The sequence below is a fragment of the Berghia stephanieae genome, chromosome 1 (assembly GCF_034508935.2).
Source record: "Berghia stephanieae isolate SIO BIC M18660-M18661 chromosome 1, UCSD_Bste_1.3, whole genome shotgun sequence".
Lineage (NCBI taxonomy): Eukaryota > Metazoa > Mollusca > Gastropoda > Nudibranchia > Aeolidiidae > Berghia > Berghia stephanieae.
In genome coordinates, this window is record NC_088360.1 from 96843759 (window position 1) to 96871252 (window position 27494).

The 27494-nt window shown below is 38.4% G+C and overlaps 1 protein-coding gene across 2 annotated transcripts; it reads left to right on the plus strand.

Moving 5' to 3' along the window:
• The first annotated feature begins 16367 nt into the window (after positions 1-16367).
• LOC144962471 (large ribosomal subunit protein uL15m-like) lies at positions 16368-27284 on the plus strand. 2 transcript variants are annotated; one of them, XM_078895454.1, is made up of 5 exons: positions 16368-16492; positions 22142-22296; positions 23607-23772; positions 25274-25468; positions 26925-27284. In XM_078895454.1, the coding sequence occupies exons 1-5, from the start codon at positions 16397-16399 to the stop codon at positions 27195-27197; spliced, it is 885 nt and encodes a 294-aa protein (XP_078751580.1). In that variant the 5' UTR covers positions 16368-16396; the 3' UTR covers positions 27198-27284. The 2 variants fall into 2 exon arrangements, with proteins under 2 accessions (XP_078751580.1, XP_078751581.1); XM_078895455.1 differs by lacking the exon at positions 16368-16492 and adding an exon at positions 19203-19550.
• Positions 27285-27494: the final 210 nt, after the last annotated feature.

A 27494-nucleotide genomic window follows, 5' to 3' on the forward strand; every position in this document is an offset into this window, starting at 1 on the left:
TTTTGTGACTTAATTTTTGATGAATTATGGTAATTCATAGCTCTAGTAGCGGGGGTCCCGTTAGTTCAATTGGTAGAGCATTGGACTGTCACGCCAAAGGTCTCGGGTTCGAGTCCCTTTGCAGCCAGAATTTTTATCCGGTTCCCCCTGTCCACCCAGCAGCAATTGGGTAGCTTACTCTACTACTGCTATAGCTGCAGTGGTACGTCCACATTTTAAGTTGTCACCATTAACCCTTTCATGGCTAGGTTTGAGTTGAACCAAAACCAAACGTACTTTTGTCTATACATGACTGACTTATGCAGTTTCACATAGAGATAGTCCATGTGATGCGACTCGAGCGCGCTTTAGACTAATCTGTGATGAAAACTGTACAGGATCGACTCGTATTTGACGTGAAATCTAATCTAGCTGTGAAAGGATTAAGAATTGTGGTCGTGTAGTGGTGGCCTGATTTTTAATGTGATTCCTACCCCGAAACTTTGTGCTGTAAGAGTCAGCTAAAAGTGGTGGGTGGTTGGGAGGGCCTCTTGCATTCTTGCAGGAGATGTATGCTTTCTTCTACTTTTACCCCCTTATCTTTTGTAACGTCTGCTTTCTGCCTTGTCCTTGACCGAAATAGCTCGGTTGTGGTTGGGTTCATGTGGGGTTTTCTGCTTTTGACGAGCATGACGCGGCCGGGAACCGAACCCCAGACCTTCTGGTTACGAAGCCAACGTTCTAACCAACTGAGCCACTGCGACCAGTAAGATTGGTAGCGGATGACCGAATGATCTACTTGCTGTTCTCTCTTCTTGGCCAAGCGAAATATGCCGTCTCGTGACACGCAGGTTCGATTCCGACCGGATCCACTTTTTATTTTTCGATATCTTTAATTCGAGCTTGCACTTCCATTACTTTCTGTGCGGTTGCTTGATATTTTACAAGTGTTTACTCATACTCCTCCCTTTTTCCTTATTCATGTCATAACCAACAAGCAAAGGAAATCGAACCGTGCGTAGTGATAGTGCTTTGGCTTCAGAATTGAACGAAGAAAATAATTTAATTAATATTGCCTTTGCAAGGTATTTTACAACATCACAATGACTAAATTCCCTTAGTAAGTGAGTGTTTTAATCGGCAACACAAGATGATTTCCATCACTCAAGTCTATAGTTTCTATGATAAACAATCGTTTCCTGGTCTTCTCAATATGGCGGCTAAGCTCCGCCCACTGGCATCAACTTTGCGACCTCGCGAACGAAGCCGCTTACCTTCCATGTATTATTATTCCAAGCGCACAACCAACATGACGTTCTCTCTCTAATAACTTTTCCGCCGGTGACGTCACAGACTATGGGTGACGTCCAATCAAGGGACGCTACTCTTCCGCTAATCTCATTCCCTATCGACTTAAATGATCCCCATCTTGGCAAAAACTCTCAATTCTGGGACTTCCGGAATGATTGAAACAATATTGTAGAAGTTGAATAAAACATGTTATTTTATGAATTGATCCTTTTACCAATTATATAAATAATAAATGATCATAGAGACTAGGGTTAAGATTAAATGTTAGATTGAGGACATTGGATAATTAAAAGTAACCAAATCTAAAATCGCACCATATCTAGTACTCATAACTATAAATTACTTTTTCTTCAGCATCTGGTATAACTCGTATATATAATACGTACCGTTTTTCGACGGTTGGTCACGAATTATTTATCTTGCTTAACCTCACTCAACCCTAACACCGACTATATCCGTACTTTACCAAGGTTACTTTTACACCATGCCGATATATTACATTTGTCTGAGATAAATTATGGAGGAGGGGACAAATAGTATCAAAGCTAATGTTTTTAGATAGTTGAATAAAACCATCTATGTACATGCTCATTTTTAATACATTTTTTTTTTTTTTTTTTGCAATTTTGAAAAGTAGCAAAAATCTCTAGGATTGAGTGAGTTAACGAATAAAGTGTTAAATGTCAATATCCAGTAGAATAAACACAGAGAGGAAATTTAGTTTTGATGACGAAATTTATGACTTCGAGGGAGCATTGATTCAATCTAGTCCAAGCATAAGATTTCAATCAATGTGTTCTCACACAATGACTTAATATTTTATGGATGCCAGGCCTGTCCTATGACTTGGCAGCAGCCTCTTATGGTTTTCACATTACTATGTTATGACGTTCTACCCAATCAGCAAAGTCTGGTCTGCATTCGTGCACCTTCGCAAACCCGCCGGGTAGCATCGTCACAACACACCGTTCGACTAGATGCTCTGCCGTCTCAGGTTCTTGCCCACAGCGGGTACATGTTGGACAGGTAGAAAGACCCTACCGATGAAGCACACTTGCCGTTAGGCAGCTCCTCGCCCGAAGCCGATTCGCCGTCACCCAGTGTCCACTCTTACTGGTATCAAAGCCTGGCAACTTCTCACCAAGCTTAGAGGAGGTAACATCCCCGCCCCCACGAGGGATTGAATTCGTCCAAACCGACTTCCATCTCATATGTGCAGCTCTGTGGGTAGTCAGGAATTCTGCGTACAAGAGTTGCCGGGACTTATTTCGGCTCGAAACGGGGGCGCCGTCCATTATGCGCTTCAGGGGGGTATCCCCATTCCCCCTCTCTTTGATTTTACTCAGCCAGTTTGACTTGCGAATTAATAACGACGGAACATAAAATAAGGTGAATTGCATTCATTGACCGGGAATAGAAAAAAATAAAAAAAAGTTCGTTTCGATAATCCAATTCAAAGTGGCACAGGGGAAATAATGACATTTGAAAGCAATAAGCAACAGATTGTTGTGGATGAAAAAAAATTGAGCTTTTATATAGAGCAATATCCACTAAACGTGCTCAAAGCTCTTTACATGGGGACCCTGGCCAACAGCAACACTTAACATGTAGGACGGGATATGACGCCTGTTAGGGGACATTACAATTTTTTTCGGACAAAGACAACGCTGTTAACGACCAGGTACTCGTGTTACAAATAAATAGAGGTGCCTAAATGAGTCAATAAAATGGAGATAAAGATAAAGGGAATAAATCTGACTCAGGAATGAACAACACAAAACAAACGACGTTTCGGCCCTTGGCCTTTATCAAGTAAACACAGAATACATTTGGTATTTATAATAGATTGTCATAATATTCGGCCAAGGGCCGAAACGTCGTTTGTTTTGTGTGTTGTTCATTCATGAGTCAGATTTACTCCCTTTATCTTTATGTAATAGAGTCAGACAACCGGGTAGCTGATGCCGGCGAGTGTGATAGAGACAACCGGGTAGTTGATGCCGGCGAGTGTGTTACTGATGGAGACAACCGGGTAGTTGATGCCGGCGAGTGGTAGTGGTAGTATTGGCAGAGTGTAGAGGCCGTGGTGGGAGTGAATGGATTCGGTCCCGGGGTCGACTTAAGAGTTCCAGACTGTAACTGCGGCGGTGGTGCTCAAGTGAGGAAGATAGATCGAGACAATGAAGTGACAGTTTAGTACTACTGTTAGTGATAGTAGTAGCATGACTTCATGTGTCAGAAGTAGAAGTAGGGAGTTGATTTCATGAGCGAAGAGCACACACCACAGTCAAGTCCGGAGACACCATAGTCTACCCGAGTCCTAGCCCATCCACTCCAGGGTAGTGGAGGCGATCAAACAACAAAGGCCAGTATGTATAATGATGAAGTCTTTATTCAGGAACAATGGAACAGATCATTCTTTTGTATCGTATTCTATAGGCGTGTAGAAATGAATGGATCAATGAATGAATGAAAAGAATCAATGGCAGAATAATCTAATATTAGCCATAGCAGTTAAAAATAGATTTAACGCGGACGTCAGAGAAAGCACCTACGTCACTGGTCCAGGTAAAGGGATGCATAGACTGAAGTGAGTAAACTCGATCGAGTTGTGTGCATCTTCATGATTTAAACAAATTAATGCAAATAACATAGGACATGTATGAAGGAACGAATAAGTCTAAACTAAAGAGTTATGCTACAAAATCAATCATAGTGAATTGCAGAGTTAAAGAGTAAATGTTTAGCTCGTAATAAGTAATCAAAGGCGTTAACGTTATGGCTGTATGAAATATTTAAGTAGCAATTATTAAGTGTACAGAAGAACAAAGTAGATTTATGACTCAAGGTAGGTGGCTAGAAAGCTATGATTTGCCAGAATTAGTGATATAAATTTGTAAATGATCATAGTTGTTAAAATGAAGTTATAACGATGTGAAGTGATGAAAGAAAGAAAGCACACAAAAATATAGTATCAGGCCAGAAGTCACACCCAGCCGAAGATAAAAATAGTACTACATCGAGAGACTACCTGTGTAAGGGCTTAACACACAACACACAGTGTACTATTGGTCATAGTAACACACACGAGTAAAGGAATGTTGATATCAACCACAGAGGCACACAGTCTTGCATTACTTGCATACATTTAAATAGTGATGGTAGCGACAAGTAGTAAAGAGTAATAGAGTACAAAATCAAATAACATTAGATAGAATGGTCATTCTATTACATATCCCCCAACTCGAACCGTTCTATGTCCTCATAGAACAAATTATTTAATTATCAATGGTCAACTAGGCAGAGAGGATTCAATGTACGAATTCAACTTGAAAGAAATGCAATCAATGTAAATTTACGTCGCTTCAGCAAAGCGGTATAAGTATAAGATGAGAAAAGGGTTCAAACTTGAAATACGAACGTCTCAAATATGAGGAGGCTCATGTCGAATATAGACATGGAAATATTAAGTGGACATCGCCTGTTAGCGGTAAAGGTAGAAAGAACTACACTGTTATAATTATAAGCAATAGTTTAAACATTCCATAATTACATTGTATGTTTCACTATGAATCACGAGCATATTATTGCAAAATTAATGGGAACTAACGAGATATTGAATCAATATACATGAGAATCCTACAAAACATGGATTATCTCACCAACGTAGTGGTCAAACTCAGGCAGATCCTTGCATTTGGCGTGACGTCGTCTGGGCATATGTGTGCAGGCGGGATACTGTGACGTGGTTTCACCTTCACAGACGCGACTTTTAGGAACACCGGCCACCACTTGACGACGATGCCTTCGGATATTTGCATGGCAGTAATAGGGGGGACGAGGCTCCATCTGGCTGAACTCACGCCGGTAAGACCCACGGGTCATCTCGGGCACAGACAATGGATCATATCGGGCACTGAGACACGGGTCATCACGGGCACAGGCACACGGTCATCACGGGCACAGGCACACGGGTCATCACGGGCAAAGGCACACGGTCATCACAGCACGGGCACAGGCACACGGTCATCTCGGGCACAGACAATGGGTCATCACGGGCACAGGCACACTGTCATCTCGGGCACAGACACATGGGTCATCACGGGCACTGAGACACGGGTCATCACGGGCACAGGTACAGGCACACGGTCATCTCGGGCACAGACAATGGGTCATCACGGGCACAGGCACACTGTCATCTCGGGCACAGACACATGGGTCATCACGGGCACTGAGACACGGGTCATCACGGGCACAGGTACACGGGGCATCTCGGGCTCAGGAACATGGGTCCTCTCGGGTTTGGCAGTCACTGGTCATCTCGGGTTGGACAGGATACTCGACGTGTATGGTAGCCGGTAGCGGCAGTCTTGTTATAAATTCGGCTGTAAAGGGGCCGAGTGGTAAGTTGACGTCGATTGTCGTCTGTCGCAATAAAACATCGAGGTTGGTGTACAGGGACTGGCAGCGAGAGTGTAGATTCGTTCCAATTCCAAGTGGATGTCTGACTGATGAATAAATAAGCAGGTCTCCAAAAGGCTGTGGCTTCTGAAATTGAGATCCTGCTCGCAGCGCCAAATTTGTAATAAAGTCAGACAACCGGGTAGCTGATGCCGGCGAGTGCGATAGAGACAACCGGGTAGTTGATGCCGGCGAGTGTGATTCTGATAGAGACAACCGGGTAGTTGAATCCGGCGAGTGGTAGTGGTAGTATTGGCAGAGTGTAGAGGCCGTGGTGGGAGTGAATGGATTCGGTCCCGGGGTCGACTTAAGAGTTCCAGACTGTAACTGCGGCGGTGGTGCTCAAGTGAGGAAGATAGATCGAGACAATGAAGTGACAGTTTAGTACTACTGTTAGTGATAGTAGTAGCATGACTTCATGTGTCAGAAGTAGAAGTAGGGAGTTGATTTCATGAGCGAAGAGCACACACCACAGTCAAGTCCGGAGACACCATAGTCTACCCGAGTCCTAGCCCATCCACTCCAGGGTAGTGGAGGCGATCAAACAACAAAGGCCAGTATGTATAATGATGAAGTCTTTATTCAGGAACAATGGAACAGATCATTCTTTTGTATCGTATTCTATAGGCGTGTAGAAATGAATGGATCAATGAATGAATGAAAAGAATCAATGGCAGAATAATCTAATATTAGCCATAGCAGTTAAAAATAGATTTAACGCGGACGTCAGAGAAAGCACCTACGTCACTGGTCCAGGTAAAGGGATGCATAGACTGAAGTGAGTAAACTCGATCGAGTTGTGTGCATCTTCATGATTTAAACAAATTAATGCAAATAACATAGGACATGTATGAAGGAACGAATAAGTCTAAACTAAAGAGTTATGCTACAAAATCAATCATAGTGAATTGCAGAGTTAAAGAGTAAATGTTTAGCTCGTAATAAGTAATCAAAGGCGTTAACGTTATGGCTGTATGAAATATTTAAGTAGCAATTATTAAGTGTACAGAAGAACAAAGTAGATTTATGACTCAAGGTAGGTGGCTAGAAAGCTATGATTTGCCAGAATTAGTGATATAAATTTGTAAATGATCATAGTTGTTAAAATGAAGTTATAACGATGTGAAGTGATGAAAGAAAGAAAGCACACAAAAATATAGTATCAGGCCAGAAGTCACACCCAGCCGAAGATAAAAATAGTACTACATCGAGAGACTACCTGTGTAAGGGCTTAACACACAACACACAGTGTACTATTGGTCATAGTAACACACACGAGTAAAGGAATGTTGATATCAACCACAGAGGCACACAGTCTTGCATTACTTGCATACATTTAAATAGTGATGGTAGCGACAAGTAGTAAAGAGTAATAGAGTACAAAATCAAATAACATTAGATAGAATGGTCATTCTATTACATTTATCTCCATACTCGTGTTACACCTAAGTACGGTGAGAGAATGTAAGTAAAGATCTTTTCCCAAGGACTCAACTATGCGCCGAGCGAGGCTCGAACCCAGGACCTTCCAATCCGAAAGCGAGTGTCAGTGTCATACCACAAAACCACAATAGCCGCACAAGAAGTCTGCCGGAGGACTATCTCCTGTAAAAATAAAGAACAATAAGTAGTTAACTGGAATGGAAGCTTCAATTCAATTCACGAAGACAGTGAATGTGGACGTTTCGGGTTTTCCCATTGCCTTTGTCAACGAAACACGATGAATGAAACACCAAATTCCATTTCTTCGAGCTTCAAGCAGCAACATTTAAATTTATAATAATAATAATAATAATAATAATAATAATAATAATAATAATAATAATAATAATAATAATAATAATAATAATAATATGGTATTTATAAAGCGCCTTACCCCGTATCTATATTTGCATATTATTCTCGTGAAAAATAGATGCAAGTTAAAAAAAATATATCTAAAAGTTTTCTTACAAGAAGTTCCATATCCCAAAAAAGCCATATTTTTTGCTTTGTTTTGTTTTGTTTTGTTTTGTTTGTTTGTTTAGGGGGGGGGGGTGTTTTGTTATTTGTTTTTAGTTTGTTTTATTTTGTTTTGTTTTTTTTTTGTATTTATTTTTTTTCTTAGGGGGGGGGGGGGGGGTCTTTTTTGGGGCTCTTGTTTGTTTTGTTTTGTTTTGTTTTTTTTGCGGGGGGGGGGGGGGCTGCCTTTATTTTTGTTTGTTTTGCTTTGCTTTATTTATTTGTAAATTTACCAGATAAGGCATTCCAGTCACTATCCTCTTTACGAATTGTGTGTAGTTTCGTTTTCGTTTTGAATTTTCTCCACACTCCTTAACTGTCATCGTCCCGTGAATCAAGTCATGCAATCAAGGCAATAACAGCACGGACTCTCAATGTCATTTTCACCGTTTCCATGCAGAGAAAACAAATAAATAGCATGCTTCAGAAGAACTAGATAAATAAATTTTCAGAATTTCTTATAGCTAGCAGTCGGCTGGTTAACTCCTGTCTCTGTTGTTGTCCTCTCGCAGCGAGGACGAGAGACGCATGCGCACAACCATCATGACGTTCTCTCTCTCATAACTGTTCCGCCGGTGACGTCACAGACTATGGGTGACGTCCAATCAAGGGACGCTAATCTTCCGCTAATCTCATTCCCTGTGGTTAACTATTTATTCCAACTAAGTCTCAGTCAAGTTGCTTGCTAAGTTGTTCCTTTGCTTGTTATTTGTTGTTTTATTCTGTTTTTTATTTTTGTTTTTGTTGGGTTTTTTTTTTTTTTTTTTTTTTTGGTGATTTTTTTGTTGTTCTTCTTTTGCTTTTTTTTTTTGTTATTGATAGTGTTGTTATGTTTTGCTGTTTTAAAATCACTTTATACTGGCAAAATTAATGGGATATTTTCTTTCTCTATCACTTTTCTTTCTCACCTTACTTTTCTTCTCAAGCGATGATCCGATAATTTGCGAAAGTCTCAATCTCCTAACAATGACCGACAGTTTTTTGGGGTTTTTTTGTTTGTTTTGTTTTGTTTGTTTTTTTTTTTTTGTTTTTTTTTTTGTTTTTTTTTTGTTTTGTTTTGTTGGGTTTTTTTTTTGGTTTTTTTTTTTTTTTTTGGGGGGGGGGGGGTCCCCTGGGTTTGCATTTAATCCAAGTTGCCTGGGATATATTATATACACATGTGCAAAAGTAACTTGACATTTTTGTAAGCTAAATTGCTATTGTTTAACTATGGGTTACAGTCTAGAAATTTATAATAAAATTAAAAAGAGCATTTATGACCCAACGTGCATGCTGAGTTATATTCCAATCGGCCAATCACAGCGGGGATGACACCCATTTTGTAAGACAACTTGATGATAATTCGACTTTGGAAATGACGCAATGAAGGAATGATAAAGAATGTTACATGGACAATCGTGAAACTGCAAGTTCTTAACTTCTCGAAACAGAACCTTTTCGAACCACCCTGCGGCTATGTGGTTTAGTGGTATGACACTCGCTTTCGGATCGGAAGGTCCTGAGTTCGAGCCTCGTTCGGAGCATAGTTGAGTCCTTGGAAAAGGCTCTTTACTCACATTCTCTCACCGTACTCAGGTGTAAAATGAGTACCTGGCCTTCAACAGCGTTGTCTCTGTCCGGAAAAAAAATTGTAATATCGCCTGACAGGCATCATGTCCCGTCCTAAATGTTAAATGTTGCTGTTGACCAGGGACCCCTTGTAAAGTGCTTTGAGCACATTTAGTGAATATTGCGCTATATATATATTTTTTTTTCAAAAAGCACCTCTGAGAACAGTGCCAAGCAATGAATGCTTAACGAGCTTTGGACCATTGTTGAAGCAGAAGTGAATGCGTCCCAGCAATGACCTAGATAGTCCCTTTGATAAACTCTATGGGGAGACTTGTCCGAGCAGTGATTGGAAATCGGAATTGCCATACGCGGTACTGACTTTGTTGGGTCGAATGTTTCCTATTTTCCCGAAGCAGTACAACCCAGCTTGTGTTCTTTATTTCGTCGTTACGTTTAGTATTATGCATGTATGTTGAATGAATTTTACTCATAAATACTAAAGATATTGCTCATTTAGTTTTGTCTCTTTAAACTGAAATGAGTTGACTCAAAACAACTGTTAAGTTACTTTTTTTTGCATATGTGGGCACAAGAGTTAATGTCAAGAATGCATTTTAATTTGAGACTAGAAGTTTAGTCGGCTCTTGTAAGGACCGAATTCTGAATAATTTAACAATACAGCCCACAGACGTGCACATTTTTGCAAATAAGAACACGTCGACATCTACTAACTGCTTAGTTTACAGAACGGCCATACTGGCTGACACTGTTTTGTCATCACATATCAGATTTTGAAGTTTAAGTACAAAATTGAATTTAATCGAAAATATAGAACTGGTGCTTTTAAGGCAAAAGAGAATATTACTACAATTAGAGTTATATAGTTATATACATTTTATTGCAGGTCCTCTTATGGTACCCTATCTCAATTATAACATTTTTACAAACCTGCATATCCCTTTCTTAAGGTCCTTGGCAGACGTGTAGGCGACGTATTTGCACGTCATATGCAATGTGCGGCTATGTGGTCTAGTGGTATGACACTCGCTTTCGGATCGGAAGGTCCTGGGTTCGAGACTCGCGCTCGGCGCATAGTTGAGTCCTTGGGAAAGGCTCTTTACTCACATTCTCTCACCGTACTCAGGTGTAAAATGAGTACCTGGTCATTAACAGCGTTGTCTTTGTCCGAAAAATTGTAATATCGCCTAACAGGCGGCATGTCCCGTCCTACATGTTAAATGTTGCCGTTGACCAGGGACCCCTTGTAAAGCGCTTTGAGCACATTTAGTGGATATTGCGCTATATAAAGTTCAATAATTAAAGAATATGACGTGCCCGTTGTCCTTGGCGTTTACCAACAGAAATTTATTGGCAGATACAAAACTAGATAGTATAATTTGAGGATTATTTATATTTACATATTTGTAAAAATTTTGTGAACTATCAAGTTTGAGACACCCGCCACTCAAAAAAAAAAAAAAAAGGCGACCTCTTTGAATTCAGTGCGATGCTTGATAAATAACTGATTCATTCCTGTTATGATTGTGAAAAAAACATCAGGAAGGTCAAGTTCAGAGGATTCTCACTATGACATTTTGACTCATTATAAAATAATCGTAATTCCGAAAATGCTACATTACAGCCTGTCCATCAAGCCATTCCCTGATTTCAAGACTTATTATTCTTTACCCGCTATAAGTATTTACATATGGGGGGGGGGGGGGGGGGGGGGGGGGGGGGGAGACATACATTTCTGCCCGTTATCCATAGCCCCACATTACATCACCAAATGTACCCAAATCAACATACCTAAACTTGAAAGACCTCATTTTTCTCTCCTTCTATTTCGGAATAATTCCAGTGCGGCAAAAATCACTTGGTCGACAGGAGTGTGATCAATTTCTCACTGTGTCTCAGCAAATTAAGATTATCTTATAGGGAATAAAATTAGCGGAAGAGTAGCGTCCCTTGATTGGACGTCACCCATAGTCTGTGACGTCACCGGCGGAAAAGTTATTAGAGAGAGAACGTCATGTTGGTTGCGGAAGCGAGGACGAGAGACGCATGCGCACAACCAACATGACGTTCTCTCTCTAATAACTTTTCTGCCGGTGACGTCACAGACTATGGGTGACGTCCAATCGAGGGACGCTACTCTTCCGCTAATCTCATTCCCTATTTTTTAAAAGTCATTTTCCTTTAATGGTCTGCAAACTGGGCTGTGAAAGCTTGATGAGCTATCTTTGACGATTTTATTCCATACAATCACATTACATAAAAAGATGTGTGGTACACTTTTGTCATACCAAAATTGAAGGAGAGAAAAATGATGTCTTTTAATTTCAAGATTGACTTTGCTAAAACTGTTGATGCAATGCGGGCAAAAGACTAATGGGCATAATAAATGTATGGCTTTTCATTGGAAAATTGGCAGCAGCTTCTAATGGTGCCCACACTGATGACAATCGACCCAATATAAATTGGCGAAAAACAGATGCAAATAATATTTTAATGGTTTTAGAATAACAAGCCCTTGAAACCAAGGAAAGACTTTATGGATACTGTGTATATTCAAATAGACGAAAACATTCTCATGACGGGCATTGCTTAGCCAACCAAAAGGAACACCGATCTGATGACGTCTCGGTGTTGTCTCTATTTTGGAGTTTTTCTAGTGCTAAAGTGGGTTTGATGAGTGTTGATTGAACGATGGTGTCTTTACAATCCTCTTGGCCACGTTTAATCATGCAAGATTTGTTTACCTCCAGTGGAACAGTGGGTTTGTTTTCCGGAACGGAACAGCCTTCAGAAGAGTTGACAGTTACAGTTTGTTTTAATACAACTCCACCATTTCTGCAGGCGTGGCCGCTGTCGTCGCCTTCATGTGTACAACAAGGAATGACGATGGTGTATGTCATTTTGGAGTGCGAGAATGGAGTGTGCTGCTCTTGCGGGGTTTCAATATCGTTCGGTGAGTTGGGGGTGATGACGTCACTTGGTGTTGACCCTGTGTCCACGCTACAAAAGCTCTCTTTTCGTTTGGAGTTTGGAGTTATCTTCTCCTTTGGCGTTATAAGTAATCCATCGTAAAAATGAATTTGTGAAGCTTTAGTGGCATTTTCAGACAAACCGTCTTTACCTTGTTGCCAAAACACAGTTTGTTTGCTTGAGCATGAATTATTGATGATGATAGATTTTATATCGTTCTGTGACACACTTGTTTGATCGCTATGAGCTGTTTCTTTATTCAATCGGCTCTTGTATTTTTGTCCCTTTTTACTATGAGCGCAGTAGCAAAAATCGCTATTCAAAGCTCTGTTATCAGATATCTCAACATTACAACCCAATCCCTCTTTCATACGATCTATGTATTTTTTATGTAACTTATCGCTTAATTTAAAATTAATGTCATTAGGATATTTTACATTTTTCGCTGTTGAACGAAAGGATTCGAAGTTTTCAAATGTCTTTTTCTCTTTATCGTACATTTTATCAATCCTCCCCAGCAAAGAATACCCTCCATCTTCGTGGAATTTTTCTGCCTCATCCCCATATATCAACCATCGCTCAAAATTTGAAGTACCATTCGAATTTTCTGCATCCTTGGCGCTCTTCATTTTACCAAATACAAGACTAGTCTTGTGCAGTTTTTTTATTGAAATGTTTTCTTTTATCACAATCACTGCGAACCGCTTTATAATCATCATTGTTGGGTTGAGGGATTTTTGGAAACTTGTCCATATTTCCATCTTTTTGTCGTAAAGTTGATTTCAATGTTGTTTTTCTTGATTTAATCTCGGGTAAATGAAGCGTGTTGGACTGCAAAGTTCTGGGATACTGAGGGGCCAAAATCGTATTTTTGAAGACAGTACCACGTGTGAGACAATCAACTTGTCTGTGTTTCTCATGCTGATTAAAGAATTCATGCAGGTTCCTTCGTTTGTTGAATTGTTCCAAAAAGTGTTGATACTTATTTTGCATGGATTGTAATGACAATTTCTCCATGTTAAAAATATTTTATGTGAAGCACAATAGGACACAACCGTTTCTACAGAGTTGACTTAAAGAAATAAGCACAGCACGTCCACCAAAGAAATACTTATGAAACCACATTGCCACTTTTCGATTGAAATAATATTTCATGGGTTTAGATTTCCAAAAATAAGTCAAAGTTTGGATACCTTCATGGCATTTATCTAATTGGATCATAAAGGAAAAAGTAGATTTCACCTTTCAAAACATTTTGGCTCACAAACACTCAAACTCAAACCAGTGAATATCATTATTGCCAAAACATGTCACCTTCCTGGGCTTTACAGTAGTATAGATTCTTTCAATTGCTTAATTTCACTTTGAATTGTGTAGTTTCTAAACTCAGTTGTTAATTGACACATGCACGGATTTGAAATCTCTCTCCACTATCAGCTTAAATAGCTGTTGTTGGCAGTTTCAACAGTATATCGGCCATTTAATTCTTATCAAGGATCTAGGGGCAAGCTTCAAGCCCATAAGTTATCAGCCATTCTTTACAAGTGGCGTCTACGGTCAAATGAAAGAACGATTGAATATACTGACTGCCACACACTGATAAAACACTTCTTTTTGTTTCAGGTTGGACACAAACGTTTCTTCAAATAGTATAGATCAATTAAAATGACTCTAATCTAGCCAATAAGTCACAAACCTGAGACTTCTTTAAAGCGACAGATTTTAGGTGTTATGCATGTTAAGTTGAGGTAATCTTAACCAGTAAACTGCCATACTCTATTAGAAAAAAACTTGAATTTAAAATTTCGCCAGAAAAGACCTCCAAATCGATCATTTGAGGTCCCAGGTTTAAAAGTTTTTGCCAAGATGAGGGTCATTTTAAGCGATAAATATTTGAAATACGAGATTTCTGGCCAAATTTTAAATACAAGTTTTTCCAGAATATGACAGTTAACTGGTTACATTGATCGATATTTGGGGTAAACGTTTTCCTGCAAAATTATTTAAAAAGCGAATTGTCATTGTACGGCATGGTTGATATCTACATTACCGTGCTTTGGGTATGAACTTTAATTTCCGATTACTAGATAGATCATTATTATTATTATGTGGTGCGGTTTGAAACATCAGCAATAGGCAATTGCAACAGCGGGTTATTAAAAATCTATAAAATCACAGAATCACCGACTAAATCAATAGGGAATGAGATTAGCGGAAGAGTAGCGTCCCTTGATTGGATGTCGCCCATAGTCTGTGAAGTCACCGGCGGAAAAGTAAAAAATGCGCACAACCAACATAACGTTCTCTCTCTAATAACTTTTCCGCCCGTGACGTCACAGACTATGGGTGACGTCCAATCAAGGGACGCTACTCTTCCGCTAATCTCATCCCTATACACTAAGAATGAACACATTGAGTCCAATCCATACTGCCATGGGTAATATTATGTATCCTACCAGTTCAATCTAGTTCTCTATAGGGCAGGGATGAAATTGACAGTAAAAATTGTAGGTACATACTAGGCTTGTCTGAAAAGTCTTGACGATTATGGAATATCTCCGATTTTATTAAACTCACCAGTATAAACTAAGCATTAAAATACGCGTAATTCATTCTTCTATTAAGTCACCAAATTAATAATAATAATAATAATAATAATAATAATAATAATAATAATAATAATAATAATAATAATACTGTAATAATAATAATAATAATAATAATAATAATAATAATAATAATAATAATAATAATAATAATAATAATAATAATAATAATAATAATAATAATAATAATAATAATAAAAATATAATAATAATAATAATAATAATAATAATAATAATAATAATAATAATAATAATAATAATAATAATAAAATTGATGATGATGATGATGATGATGATGATGATGATGATGATGATGATGATGATGATGATGATGATGATGATATTCACCCTGTGTGTAAATACTTAACATGTTTAGGTTACACCGACACACATTACAATATTGCATTGCTCTAGGTTGTTTTTATTGTTTGGCCTATTATCCATTTTATGATATCGTACCTCTAACACATACTTATTATTATCATTATCCCAAGATAAGAAATCTCTTAATCATAAAACTGCTCTTAATATGAAGATTTTTTCTTTATTATTCTAAGCATAATTATAATCCTGTTCACTAAGTCAACAATGAAGAAAGTATTTGGAAAACATTCTATCTACGTCCAGTTTTCTAATTTTCAATAAATAATTATTTTAAGATAATCGGGCTAACATACAGTAAGTAACACATGCGCACCGACTAAACTTAATGAATTAAGTCTTCTAATTCTAATATCGATTTCTAGAGTACTGTTTGTATTGATCGATCTTTTGTTTTCGTTCGAGTCAGAGAAACAGGAACAAAAGCTCTAGAAAATTATATTATTACCTTTCAAAATGTTGCGATCTGCATCGGATAGCGAACAACACTATGTCTGTTGTGTTTGAAACTAGGTCTCTCTCTCTCTCTCTCTCTCTCTCTCTCTCTCTCTCTCTCTCTCTATATATATATATATATATATATATATATATATATATATATATATATATATATTAAAAACAAATGATCAAAACAAATGATTAAACATGTATAGAAACTGGAATAGCTGGAAGAAGAAGAAGAAGAAGAAGAAGAAGAAGAAGAAGAAGAAGAAGAAGAAGAAGAAGAAGAAGAAGAAGAAGAAGAAGAAGTAGAAGAAGGAGGAGGAGGAGGAGGAGGAGGAGGAGGAGGAGGAGGAGGAGGTGGAGGATGGGGGAGTTAGAGTTAAAGGGCAAATAAGAAACGAAGTCAAAAGTGGGAGAAAGAGAGCTGGTGGAGGAGGAGAGGAAATAGGAGGGAGGGGAAGAGGAAGAAGTGGAATAGGATAAATAATTTTGGAAGACTGTTGGGAAAAATAATTAATCGTTGACTGTTGACTATCGGGTTGTTTTTCAATCCCACTTTTACCGTCATTAAATCAATCGATAATTATATCGATATTTCTAACGAGCTCTTCAATTCAAAATATTGAAAATACAGTTTAGTCCACACTTTCACTTCTTACCTAAACTAAACAAACATGGCTTACAATGTCACTGAGAAAGCTCTGAAACTCATTCAAACATTGCCGAGGGTCGCCCTAAATAACATCAAAGATTTACCTCTTACAAAATACGTAAGTTATGCTTTAAGTGTTATCTATTCTATGCATTGAGATAAGGTCTCTTTCTCCCACTTTTGACTTCGTTTTCTTATTTACCCTCTAATTCTAACTCAAACTACTTCAGTCTTCATCAACTTCAACTTCAGTCATTCAGTCTTCACTTCTACTAATCTACTTCTACTCTGGTGGACTCTACTCCAGTTCCAGTGAATCATTCCAATGATCAATGGATTAATGCTGTTGTATGATGATATGAATGTGAAGTTTCATTTTGTGCCACATTATTATTATTAGTATTAGTGAGAGGTGAGCCGGTGTTACCAATACGTAGCTTCTATACCAGGACAAATCATTCGTTTGGACAGAAAAATAAATAAAAAACTTACCGCTAACCGTCAAAAGCAGTTTAGATTTGAAGATGCATTTGTTTTCTATCAAAAAACATTCGATACTAGACTACAATCCTTGATGAATTTCAAAAGTTGTGTTTGAAATTATATCCTAAATATTTTCATGATTCATTCCTCGCGAAATCGTGTGGGTTTCCGTCTGTCCAATGGTTGGTGCCTGCCGCGCAAAACAAAGTTTTTAAAAAAAGTTTATTGAGAATTGAGAAAAAGATACGGAAAAAAGTGTCCCTAGATAGGTATGCAATTTGGTGCATTAGTGTAGTAAAAATTGGTGCGCAAAATTAGTTCGTAGCGGATGCGAGACTCTGTGTGTGTGTGTGTGTGTGTGTGTGAGAGAGAGAGTGTGTGTGTGTCTCTTTTTTTATTTTTTTTTGGGAGTGCCTACGTACACGGTAACGGGGCATCTAGCCTCAGGATCTACGTACACGTAAACTGGTTTACCGTTGGCAACGGCGTTGCAACACAAGCAATAGATGGTCCTCGCTGTCGTGACCGCGCGCGCTCGTTTGTGTGTGTGTGTGTGTGTGTGTTATTCTTTTAAAAATCAAAACAATTTTAACCATTAATGGCGAGATTCCATCTTACACTCCCCAAACTCCAGATCTTAGTCTTAATGTTATCAAAGACAAGCTTTGCGATTTATAGTTTAATTGAAGCCCGAGTCGAAATATACTCTTACTACTGCTCTCTTGGTGGAAACGATTTATTCTGCATAAGCAATCTGGAGAAAAAAATCAGTGTCACTGTAAAAGGTTAAAATTTCACGAAGTACGCTCCGTGAACACCACTGTAACAATCCTTTGATCTACGTCATCAGGCAACCCATTGTTTCTTTCATCTTTTCCCATTCCCCCTTACTATCCCCCCATCCCCCCGCCCATCTCTCTCTCTCTCTCTCTCTCTCTCTCTCTCTCTCTCTCTCTCTCTCTCTCTCTCTCTCTCTCTTGTCATAATGTTATCCCTTCCCCTTCCCATCTCAATGTAAAATGAAAACGTTCTGTTGTTTGCAGATACATGTATGATTGTTTTGTTTTCTCTCTCTCACTAGGCTAGGATTAAAAACCAAGACATCAGGTAATGGGTGTCTAATGCCAAAGTATAGATTCTCTCTTTGGCCAATTTAGTCACGCATGTGGCAGTCCAGCTATTTACTATGTTCTGCCTATAACACACAATAAGTGGGATTTTGGGGGGTGGGTACGAAAGAAATCAAGGTCATAAGTAACCGTGCACAAGAGCTGTATAGGGAATTGGTTTCTGGGGGTCTTGCAAATACCAAATATTTTATGGAAAGCTCTTTCGAACTCCAAGACGTCTGGTTTGTTTTGCTATCTTGGAACAAACGAAACAGATGTCTTGATGTGTGGCCTAGTTGTCTGATTTTGTGACCTGGATGTAAGGTTTTGTGACCTAGATGTATCCTTTTGTGTGTGCAAGCCATGCGGGTAAGTACAACGATAGCTTGCCAGTTGAGGAAAAAAAAAGGAAGAAGCAGAGTATCCGCATTTGAAAAACAAAACAAAAAAACCTGAAAAAACAAAACAACTTAACCTTTTAAAGGCGATTATCAATCTTACTTGGACCAAAAATAAAATCTTACCGTTTTCATCAAAAGACAAAAAACAAATTACAATTTAAAAACTTGAGCTTTTATATAGGGCAATATCCACCCAACGTGCTCAAAGCGCTTTTTATCAATATTCTTACTGCTCATATGGTGGAAACGTTTTTTTTTTCTGCGTTAAAAATAATATAAATGAAGACTATTATTTGAAAACAAAAAAATCAGTGTCACTGGCAAAGGGTTAATTGCAGTACTCCTGCATCCTGTGAGACTCCTACGGCACTTGCTAATCATAAAAAAGGAAATAGCAGCAATCAACAATACTAAGGTGAAAAAAAAAAGAAGAAAAAAAAAAGGTGGGGGGGAGAGCAAACCCAGTAGCAATGCAACCTTTTAGCGGCGAAATTCGATCTTTGACCTAACACCAAATTTTCTATCATCAAAAGACAAGTAACGGCAAAACTATTATAGACAATTGAAGTCCGAGTTGCGATAGTCTGACTGCTCTCTTGGTTGAAACGCTGTATTCCCCGTTAACAATAATAAAGATAAAAGCAAACTATTATCTAAAAGCAAAAAATTAGCTTCGCTGTTAAGGGGTTAAGAACACCTGCAACTGCCAGTATCCTTGAGATGCTCTACGTCATCAAGTTCACCAAGCGACACGTCTCCCTTTCGTCGGCATGCACCCCCCCCCCCCTCCACTCTTTCAAGGTGGTGGTGGTGGCGGATAAAAAAGGCCTTTTTTTCTTTCATTCAATCAACTTGACTGCTGGTGGACCCTAGGCCTCTCTACAAGTACAAGAAATAATACTCACTTTTTCTCTGCTCCAACGAAAATATCTACCCCCTACCGGTCTAATTATTTGTAGCAGACGACACAAATTTCTCAAAACGGTCACGTGACACTGTAAAAACAACACAGGAAGTCCATGAAAGCTTATTTACGGCATTTCCTTTGAACCGTGTAAACAACAAAATTTCGTTTTCATTCGACTCAACGGGTCAGATTGGCCGGTATTTTTTAACGAACTAAAGTTCTGAAAAATCAAAATGTTTCTTAGAAAGTTGAAAGATGCTAGTTTTTGAAACAGAGGTAGGTTTTTAAAAAAATCTTTATATTTTACGTGAATGCATGCTCAAGGCGAGTTGGACGTTCAGCGGAGGTTGGTAGGCCAAAGGCCCACCTCTCTACCCCAAATATAGTAGCTAACGATTACCATCGATAAATTAATATTATGGGGAGACCTTGCCTTAACTTAAACTTAAACTTAAGCTACTACATCTCAAGTATTCTTGTTCTGGTAGCGGGTTTGGGAGGGGGGAAACTTTTTTTTTGTTGAAAGTCTCCCCCCTCCCAAACCCCCTACACTAGAACTTCGAGTAGGGGGTTTGGGAGGGGGGAGACTTTTTAAAAAAAAGTCCCCCCCCCCCCTCCCAAACCCCCTCTAGAACTAGAACATCAGAAGAAGACTTGGGATGTAGTAGCTTTTGGAAGGTCTATGTGGTATGGTCTATGGTACTTATGAGTATGATTATGATTCAATGATGACGACATGGAGTTTGGAATAAATTTGTTATTTTGATTTTGTAATTTGATTCATAATGACAATGATGAAAATGGAGCCACTTTTGGGTAAAGGGAGACATGATGAGAAACCTGGAAGGGTGTTTATTTCAGACAATTTGAAAATATTGTTAGATCCCAACAAGGACTGTCCATGGTCTACCGTGAAAAAGTGTCGTCTATATGTCCTTGGCATTATTTGGTAGAGGTAGAGAAAGATGACCATGCAGTCTCAGTCGTAAATGAAATGCAGAAGTATTATTATTATTATTTACCACTGTGATTATTCTCAGACATGTCTTTTAAACATTTATCCACATTCCAGAATATGGAAAGTTGAAATGCACATAGAAATATAAGTAGAATTAATAAAATATAAAAATATACCCCATAAAATTAACTAACAATAAATCAAGTCGATGGATAGTAATAGAAGGTTACTATGCAATAAGCGTCGACATTCATGTGGGTGTCATGGCTGAATGGTTGAGTCGTTTGCCTTAGTAGGCTTGTCGGAGTCAACGCTGTGTGTTCAAATCCTGGTTCTGCCACTTTTTTTTTTTCCATCTTCGTTCCAGTTCTATAGAAGAGCGTTTCAAATTATTAATGTCCCATCCCCCCCCCCCCCCCCCTTTTTTTTCTTCTTTTTTTTAAAGATATTTTTCTCTCTTTCCTCTTTCTCTCTTGGTTTCAGTCTTGCAAATAGAATAAATAATTAAAAAGCAAACAAACAAATAGAGAGAAAAATAGACCCAATAAAAATTTTGTAACAAATAAAAACAATTTCAAGAAAATCGTGCTCAGAAACCGAAGTTGGCCAAACACAAAAGGAGAAAAGAATAGACTTGCTCCAAAAAATATTTTTTAAAAGGGGCGGGAAGCACTCAGATTCGAACCTGTGCAGCTAAAAGGAACAAAATGAAAGGTGGTCTAACCCACTGAGCTGTCTATCCACACCGATATCGGTGTATCTTAAAATTCATATATGAGTGAGCTAGATAATTTTCCACTATCTTTGCTTCCTTGTTTTGATAGTTATTTTCATCTCTGATTCGAATTATATGTTGTTGGATCTAGTTTTGTGGACGTGTGATAATAAATTGTATTGTTTTGTATGAAGCAGACAGAAGAAAAAACCCAGGTGGGGTTGGTTATGGGGGGAACAACACCTCGGCCTAGGGATTCGTCCGCCAAATAAACAAATTCCCAGCCATCGTCAATATCCCCAAAATTGTGGTCAGAATAAACAAATTATAGAAACAAAAGAAGATCAATAAAGTTAACAGGTAGATAGGTAGTGAAATTTTTGTAATGGTTAGTGGACTATGAACTGATTTGATGATTAACAAGTTTCTTGCTGGTTGAAAAAAAGAAAGCGAATTGCCAGTTTGACGTTTCAGTTCAAAGTGTCAAAAACTTACATTTCATTGATCCATTTGCTTTTTGAAAAAAAAAAACAACTGGATTTGGCATTTGAGCACTATTTACTTTCATCTTGTGTTAAATATCACTTGATATTAACTGATTTGAGACTCAAATAACCAGTGGCATTTTTTCAGAATATTTGGTCTGGTATATTTCACGCCTAGTTTAGCATATTGCATAAAATATTTCTGCCAACTTGATAAATGTGTCTGTGCCAGACATATATCTGCCAATAATCAGTTTTCTTTATTGGCAGACATGTCTGAGAATAATGACAGCCATTATTTATCAAATTTCTGGGGGTGGGGGGGGGGGGGGGGGAATTGTACATAATTTTCCAATTCTTACTCATTTTGGCTCTCCTTTGTACACATTTTGATGGCCTTGTGTTGGCAGCACTGCTGTATGGCCTTGTGTTGGCAGCACTGCTGTATGGCCTTGAGCAAAGATTACCTTGTGTTGGCAGCACTGCTGTATGGCCTTGAGCAAGTCATCTCGTCCTATAGATCACTTTGTAAATTTCCACAAGTAAAAAGAATTTTTTTTAAATTTATATATTTATGTTTATTTTTTTTTAAATCAGTGATTGTGTTTTGTACTAAAAAAATATGTAATGGTGTTTTGACAAAATGCCATTAAGAAAATATATCGATATTTATTTCAAAGTTCTACTTCCTCCTTACCTCTTATTTCAGAAAAAGAAGACAAACCGTGGTGCTGGAAGAAAAAAGAAAGGGCGTGGTGATAAAGGGCAAGGTGCTCGTAATACATGGAATCCATTAGGCTATGAGGGAGGTAATACACCTCTCATCGACGCTGTACCCTCGGAGAGATATTATGGACAGTATGCGTAAGTCATCCATTGATTCACTTTCAGTCAGTTCTGTCATCGAAACACTCAATACTAGGGTATGAGTTTTATGATTTAAAAAAAAGCAAAGGAAGAAAACAAATCTTGAAGTCTTATAAATGTCTCTTTGGTTTAGAATTAAAACATGTGACTGGATTGGTAATGGGTAACAGTAACACAGTATATTAGTAATTAGTTCCGTTTATTATCATGTCTTATACAAATTTCAACTCAATAACTTTTTTTTTTTTTTTTGGCTTTGAAAAGTCATTTGAAATAAATAAATAAGTTGCACAATAATGGCAAAAGAGTAGCTCTACTTTTGTTTTCATGACTGTAGCATGATGGGGTAAGAAGGGAGCGATTGTGATATGATTCATTTTTCAATTCAATCAACATTTTAGTCTGATACGCAGCTCATTTGATGCTTGATAGCTGAGAATAGGCCTACAATCATTTGGAATTAAAAAATTGAGCTTTATATAGCGCAATAGCCACTAAATATGCTCAAAGCGCTTTACAAGGGGTCCCTGGTCAACAGCAACATTTAACATGTAGGACGGGACATGACGCCTGTTAGGCGATATTACAATTTTTCGGACAAAGACAACGCTGTTAACGGCCAGGTACTCATTTTACACCTGAGTACGGTGAGAGAATTTGAGTAAAGAGCCTTTTCCAATGACTCAACTATGCGCCGAGCACGAGGCTCGAATCCAGGACCTTCCGATCTGAAAGCGAGTGTCATACCACTAGACCACATAGCCGCATTACTAAATGCGAAGGACTTCTTTTTCAGTCAAGTTTTGCATTATTCTTTTTCTCGCCACACTTGTTCATCCCTTTAATTGAAATTATTTTGGAGTGATAAGCATCAATCTGGGTCAACAATAGGACAGATACCAGACCTACCAACTCTCCCTATTTGTCTGGAAATTCCTATTTGTTCTCATTCCCAGTTCTCTCATTTCCTAGCTATTTTCCCGATTTTATTATATTCTATTATTCTATCACATCATCATTAACAACAACAAAAACCACTAACATCGTAAACAAAGACATCATCATTGTCACCACATCTTCATAAATTTAATTCCCAGCTATGCCAATGAATTTTCCAGAATTTGAATAGTGGACAAGTCTGAGATTGCCGCATGATCTATGGCAAGGTGACTTGATCAAGACCTCATGTTGGGATCTCCAGGTAATAGGGCAAAGACCATATTGCTGTGCCCTGCTGTCCGATTAAGATTTGATGTAGTGCTTTGTCAAAAAGCTCATTGTTCATTATATATATTTTCTTCTTACAGCATTCGGCGTCAATACCCACCCGTCAGCTTATTGGAGTTACAGAGGATGATTGATTTGGGTCGAATTGATACCTCAAGCCCGGTTGATATCACATCCATCTGCAATACAAGGCTGTATTCATTTGATGTAGGCAAAAATCATTTTGGGGTCAATTTGACAGAAGAGGTCAGTAATAGGATATTTCAAGCGTAAGCATAATAATAATAATAATAATAATAATAATAATAATGGTAATTATACCAATAACTGCTATGAAACTGATAATGATGATGATAATAATAGTAATAATACTTCCAAAGTGCTGTTGTGATGTAATGAAAAGATGATCGTGGTGGCAGTATAGTAATAGTGGTAGTAGTTGGAGTAGTAGTACTAGTTCAAGTTCAACGTCTCTATCTGCAAAAGGCGAATTATCCATCAATATAGATTTTATACAATTATGTGGTGACTTTCTCCATTATTGTGTTATTGTGTAGTGTAATGAAACACTTCTATAAGTATGTTTTGTTGACATCGATGTGGTCTGGTTTTGATGATTAAACAAGCCTTATTGAACTCCCTGTCTTCATCGTTAATAATCTGAATTATGTTGAACTAACCACAACACTACAATTGAGCTGAAAGATAAATGTTGATCAAATTTGTTGTTGTTGGCAATATCTAGGATTTCTGGTGGGAGAGTGTTCCATTCCTTGGTGGTTCTTGAAAAGAAACTTTTTATGTGTGTTGGAATTGTGAACTTACTGCTGTGATAATTTCTTGTGAATGTACAGTGATGTTTTGTGAAATACTATGGTAGAGTTACTGCTGTTTTGTTGGAATGTACTGTTCTATGGAGAAGTTGGAGGCGTTTTTCTTTCCGCCTACTCTCCAGTATTTTCCACTGCAAAATTTCAAGCCCTCAGTTATGCATCCTGGTTTGCGCAAGTAATTGTTGGTGACAAACCTCGAAGCTGCCCTTTGAACTTATTCGATTTTCTTGATGTGGCCTTGGTGATAAGGATCCCACATTGTGCACATGTATTCCAATACGGGTCTGACTAAAGCATTGTGTGCTATATTGTACTACCACTAGTAATGGTAAGTAGTACTAGTAGTGGTAGTAGTAGCATCAGCAGTAGTAGTTGTAGTTGAAGTAGTAATAGCAGCAAAGCCTCAATAAGCCCCTGTTTCTTATTCCTAATGAAAGATTAAAAAAATAATTATGCCCTTCTGCCACGACATCATAAGATATCGTCGCCTCGGCATTCCACAAAGGAATTTAGATAATTCATCAAACAAGATGTCTGATGTCAGAGATAACTCATCAAACAAGATGTCTGATGTCAGAGATAATTCATCGAACAAGATGTCTGATGTCAGAGATAACTCATCAAACAAGATGTCTGATGTCAGCCAGAATCACCCATGTTGTCCAACTGAGCAAATTGGGAGTTAATAATCTTGCCCAAGGAGAAAAAAAAATGAAAGTGCCTGAAGCAGGGCTCGAACCCAGGACCTTCCAGGTCACAGTACAATGCCTTAACCACTCAGCCACCTCGCCCCATATTCCTAATACCAACTTCAAAACTCTCTCCTATACCACTGTTCTCTCCTATACCACTGTTGAATGAATAATGCTTCATTTAGTCTTTGACATCATATGATTATTTTATCCTTCCATCAGGGCTGTGATATTTTTGCTGCAAAGATAAATCTTGAAGTTCAATGGACCACAGAGTTGGTTATTGCAGCAGTGGAAAAGGCTGGAGGGACCATCACCACTCGTTACTACGATCCTCAATGTCTCAAGGCTTTGTTTGACCCACTCTCTTTTTTCCAGAGAGGCCAGCCTATTCCAAAATGCAAAACACCGCCACAGGTATGTGTCCAAACTTTAAATAGCAAAAGATGAATTTCTATCCAATCATAATCTCTCCCATTATATGTCTGCTTTTCTTTTTGTGAATAATTGGCGAAAGCCTAACAGTAAATAAACTTGAAAACTTAAAGAAACTTGTTATAACTGAGGATCTAAGTGTTTTCATGAAGAAATAAGTCTTAGAAAGACGCATCATTTTGGTGCTCTCTTAGTGAAATCCAGAACATACAAAAAACAACATTGGGCACATGAAGATGAAGTTGGAAGGGAGTTTACAGTGGAATGTGTTTCTTTTTGTGAGCCAGCCCAAATGTTGTGTTACTTCTGTGGTGTAAAGGTAGCACATCTTACTCTTACTGGTCTGAGGTTCAATCCCTAGTCAAGGAATGATGTTTTGTTCGTTTTTTTTTACTTGTATTTTTCCTTATCCTTTGTCTGTCAATGTACCGTACAACACTTTTCAGATTTTGTGTCTCTGTGGTGTAGAGGTATGGTCTGAAGCTCACTACATGACAAAATTGATCCGAGGACTGGATCAAGCAGACACCAGTATGCCCTTATTTCAGACATTTAGCAGTTTCCTATCTTCCTTCGTAGCTGGGTCTTTCAAATCTGGACAGAAAGTGCTCAGTGATAGAAAAGCACCTCAAAGATAGCAAGCATACTGTCTGCTACAGAAACTGGAATAAACTCATTTCCCCCCAGTCTTTTATAGTTCTTAGGGACTATTTTTGTGGTGTCTTTGGATAACCCACACAGAAAAACAATACAAAACAAAAAACTTGAGTTTTTATACAGCGCAATATCCACTAAACATGTTCAAAGCGCTTTACAATGGCTCCCTAATCAACAGCTACGTTTAACATGTAGGACGAGAAATGGCTCCTGTTACTGTTAGGTGACATTACAAATTTTTTTTTCAGACAGAGACAATGCTGGTAACGGCCAGGTACTCATTTTACACTATGGTGTACGGTCAGAGTATGTGAGTAAAGAGCCTTTTCCAAGGACTCAACTTGGCGTCCCTCAGAGCAGGACTTGAACCCAGGACCTTCCAATCCAAAGGCAAGTGTCATACCGCAAGACCACATAGCGGCACAAGTACTGGAATTGTTGATTGTTACTAAATAAAGCTAAGCATACACTCAAAAGGCTCTTGAGAGTTCAATTCTTTCATTTGTTTTTGTTTTAAAAAGTAAATAAATAAAATAAAATTCCCTTTATTCATCCCCAAGGGGAAATTTGTCTTTAGGGTCTATTCCAAGGGAAGACTTGAATAACCCAGGCGTCCGCCGCAGTGCAGCGCCGCAAAGTGAGCCAAGGCGAGGTGACTTGCTCAAGGCCACAAAACGCAGTGACGAGTGATTGAACTCGGTACCTTTCGGGTAGGAAGCAAAGACCGTACCACTGAGCCACGCTGTCCTCTTACAATATCTTATTTCGTGTCTTTCTCCAGGATGCCATTTCATTCTACACAGATCCCAACACACGAGGCTACCTGGCTGACCCAGAGAAGATCTTGGAGGCTCGGGAAAAGCTTGCCCAGAAATACGGTTACTCCCTGCCAGATTTAAGCTCAGATCCCGTAAAAGATCTCCTTCTCTTCAGAAAAGATCCACTTCAAATATTCTACGGTTTAGAACCGGGATGGATTGTTAACTTGAAGGACAGATGTGTGTTAAAACCCAAGGATGACTTTTATCTGGATTACTACCAGAAATCTTTGTAGCTGACTGATTTAGTGAATGTCTTGTGTGATAGTGATTAATTTTACACCAATTTCAAATTTATTATTATAATGATTAAAGAGTAAGACTGACAAAACCGTTTTGTAGTTATTATTTCAATTGTTCAGGGGGGAGGGAAGATGTGGAGTGGGAGAGGCAGGGGAGCAATTGGTAGATGTTTTTTTAGGGTTTTTGTTTTGTTTTTTGTTTTTTGCCTTTAATTTTGTTTGTGTGTTTTTGATGAGGCACAACACTGAAATGAAAGTATTGTTTGGATAAATTGGATCCTATAGATAGTG

Excerpts from the sequence above, each read along its gene's own strand:
- LOC144962471 (XM_078895454.1), top strand. The coding sequence starts at position 16,397 with ATGGCTTACAATGTCACTGAGAAAGCTCTGAAACTCATTCAAACATTG. Across the intron at positions 23,773-25,273 it reads GGGTCAATTTGACAGAAGAG|GGCTGTGATATTTTTGCTGC; the intron begins GTCAGTAATAGG and ends TCCTTCCATCAG. Across the intron at positions 25,469-26,924 it reads AATGCAAAACACCGCCACAG|GATGCCATTTCATTCTACAC; the intron begins GTATGTGTCCAA and ends GTCTTTCTCCAG.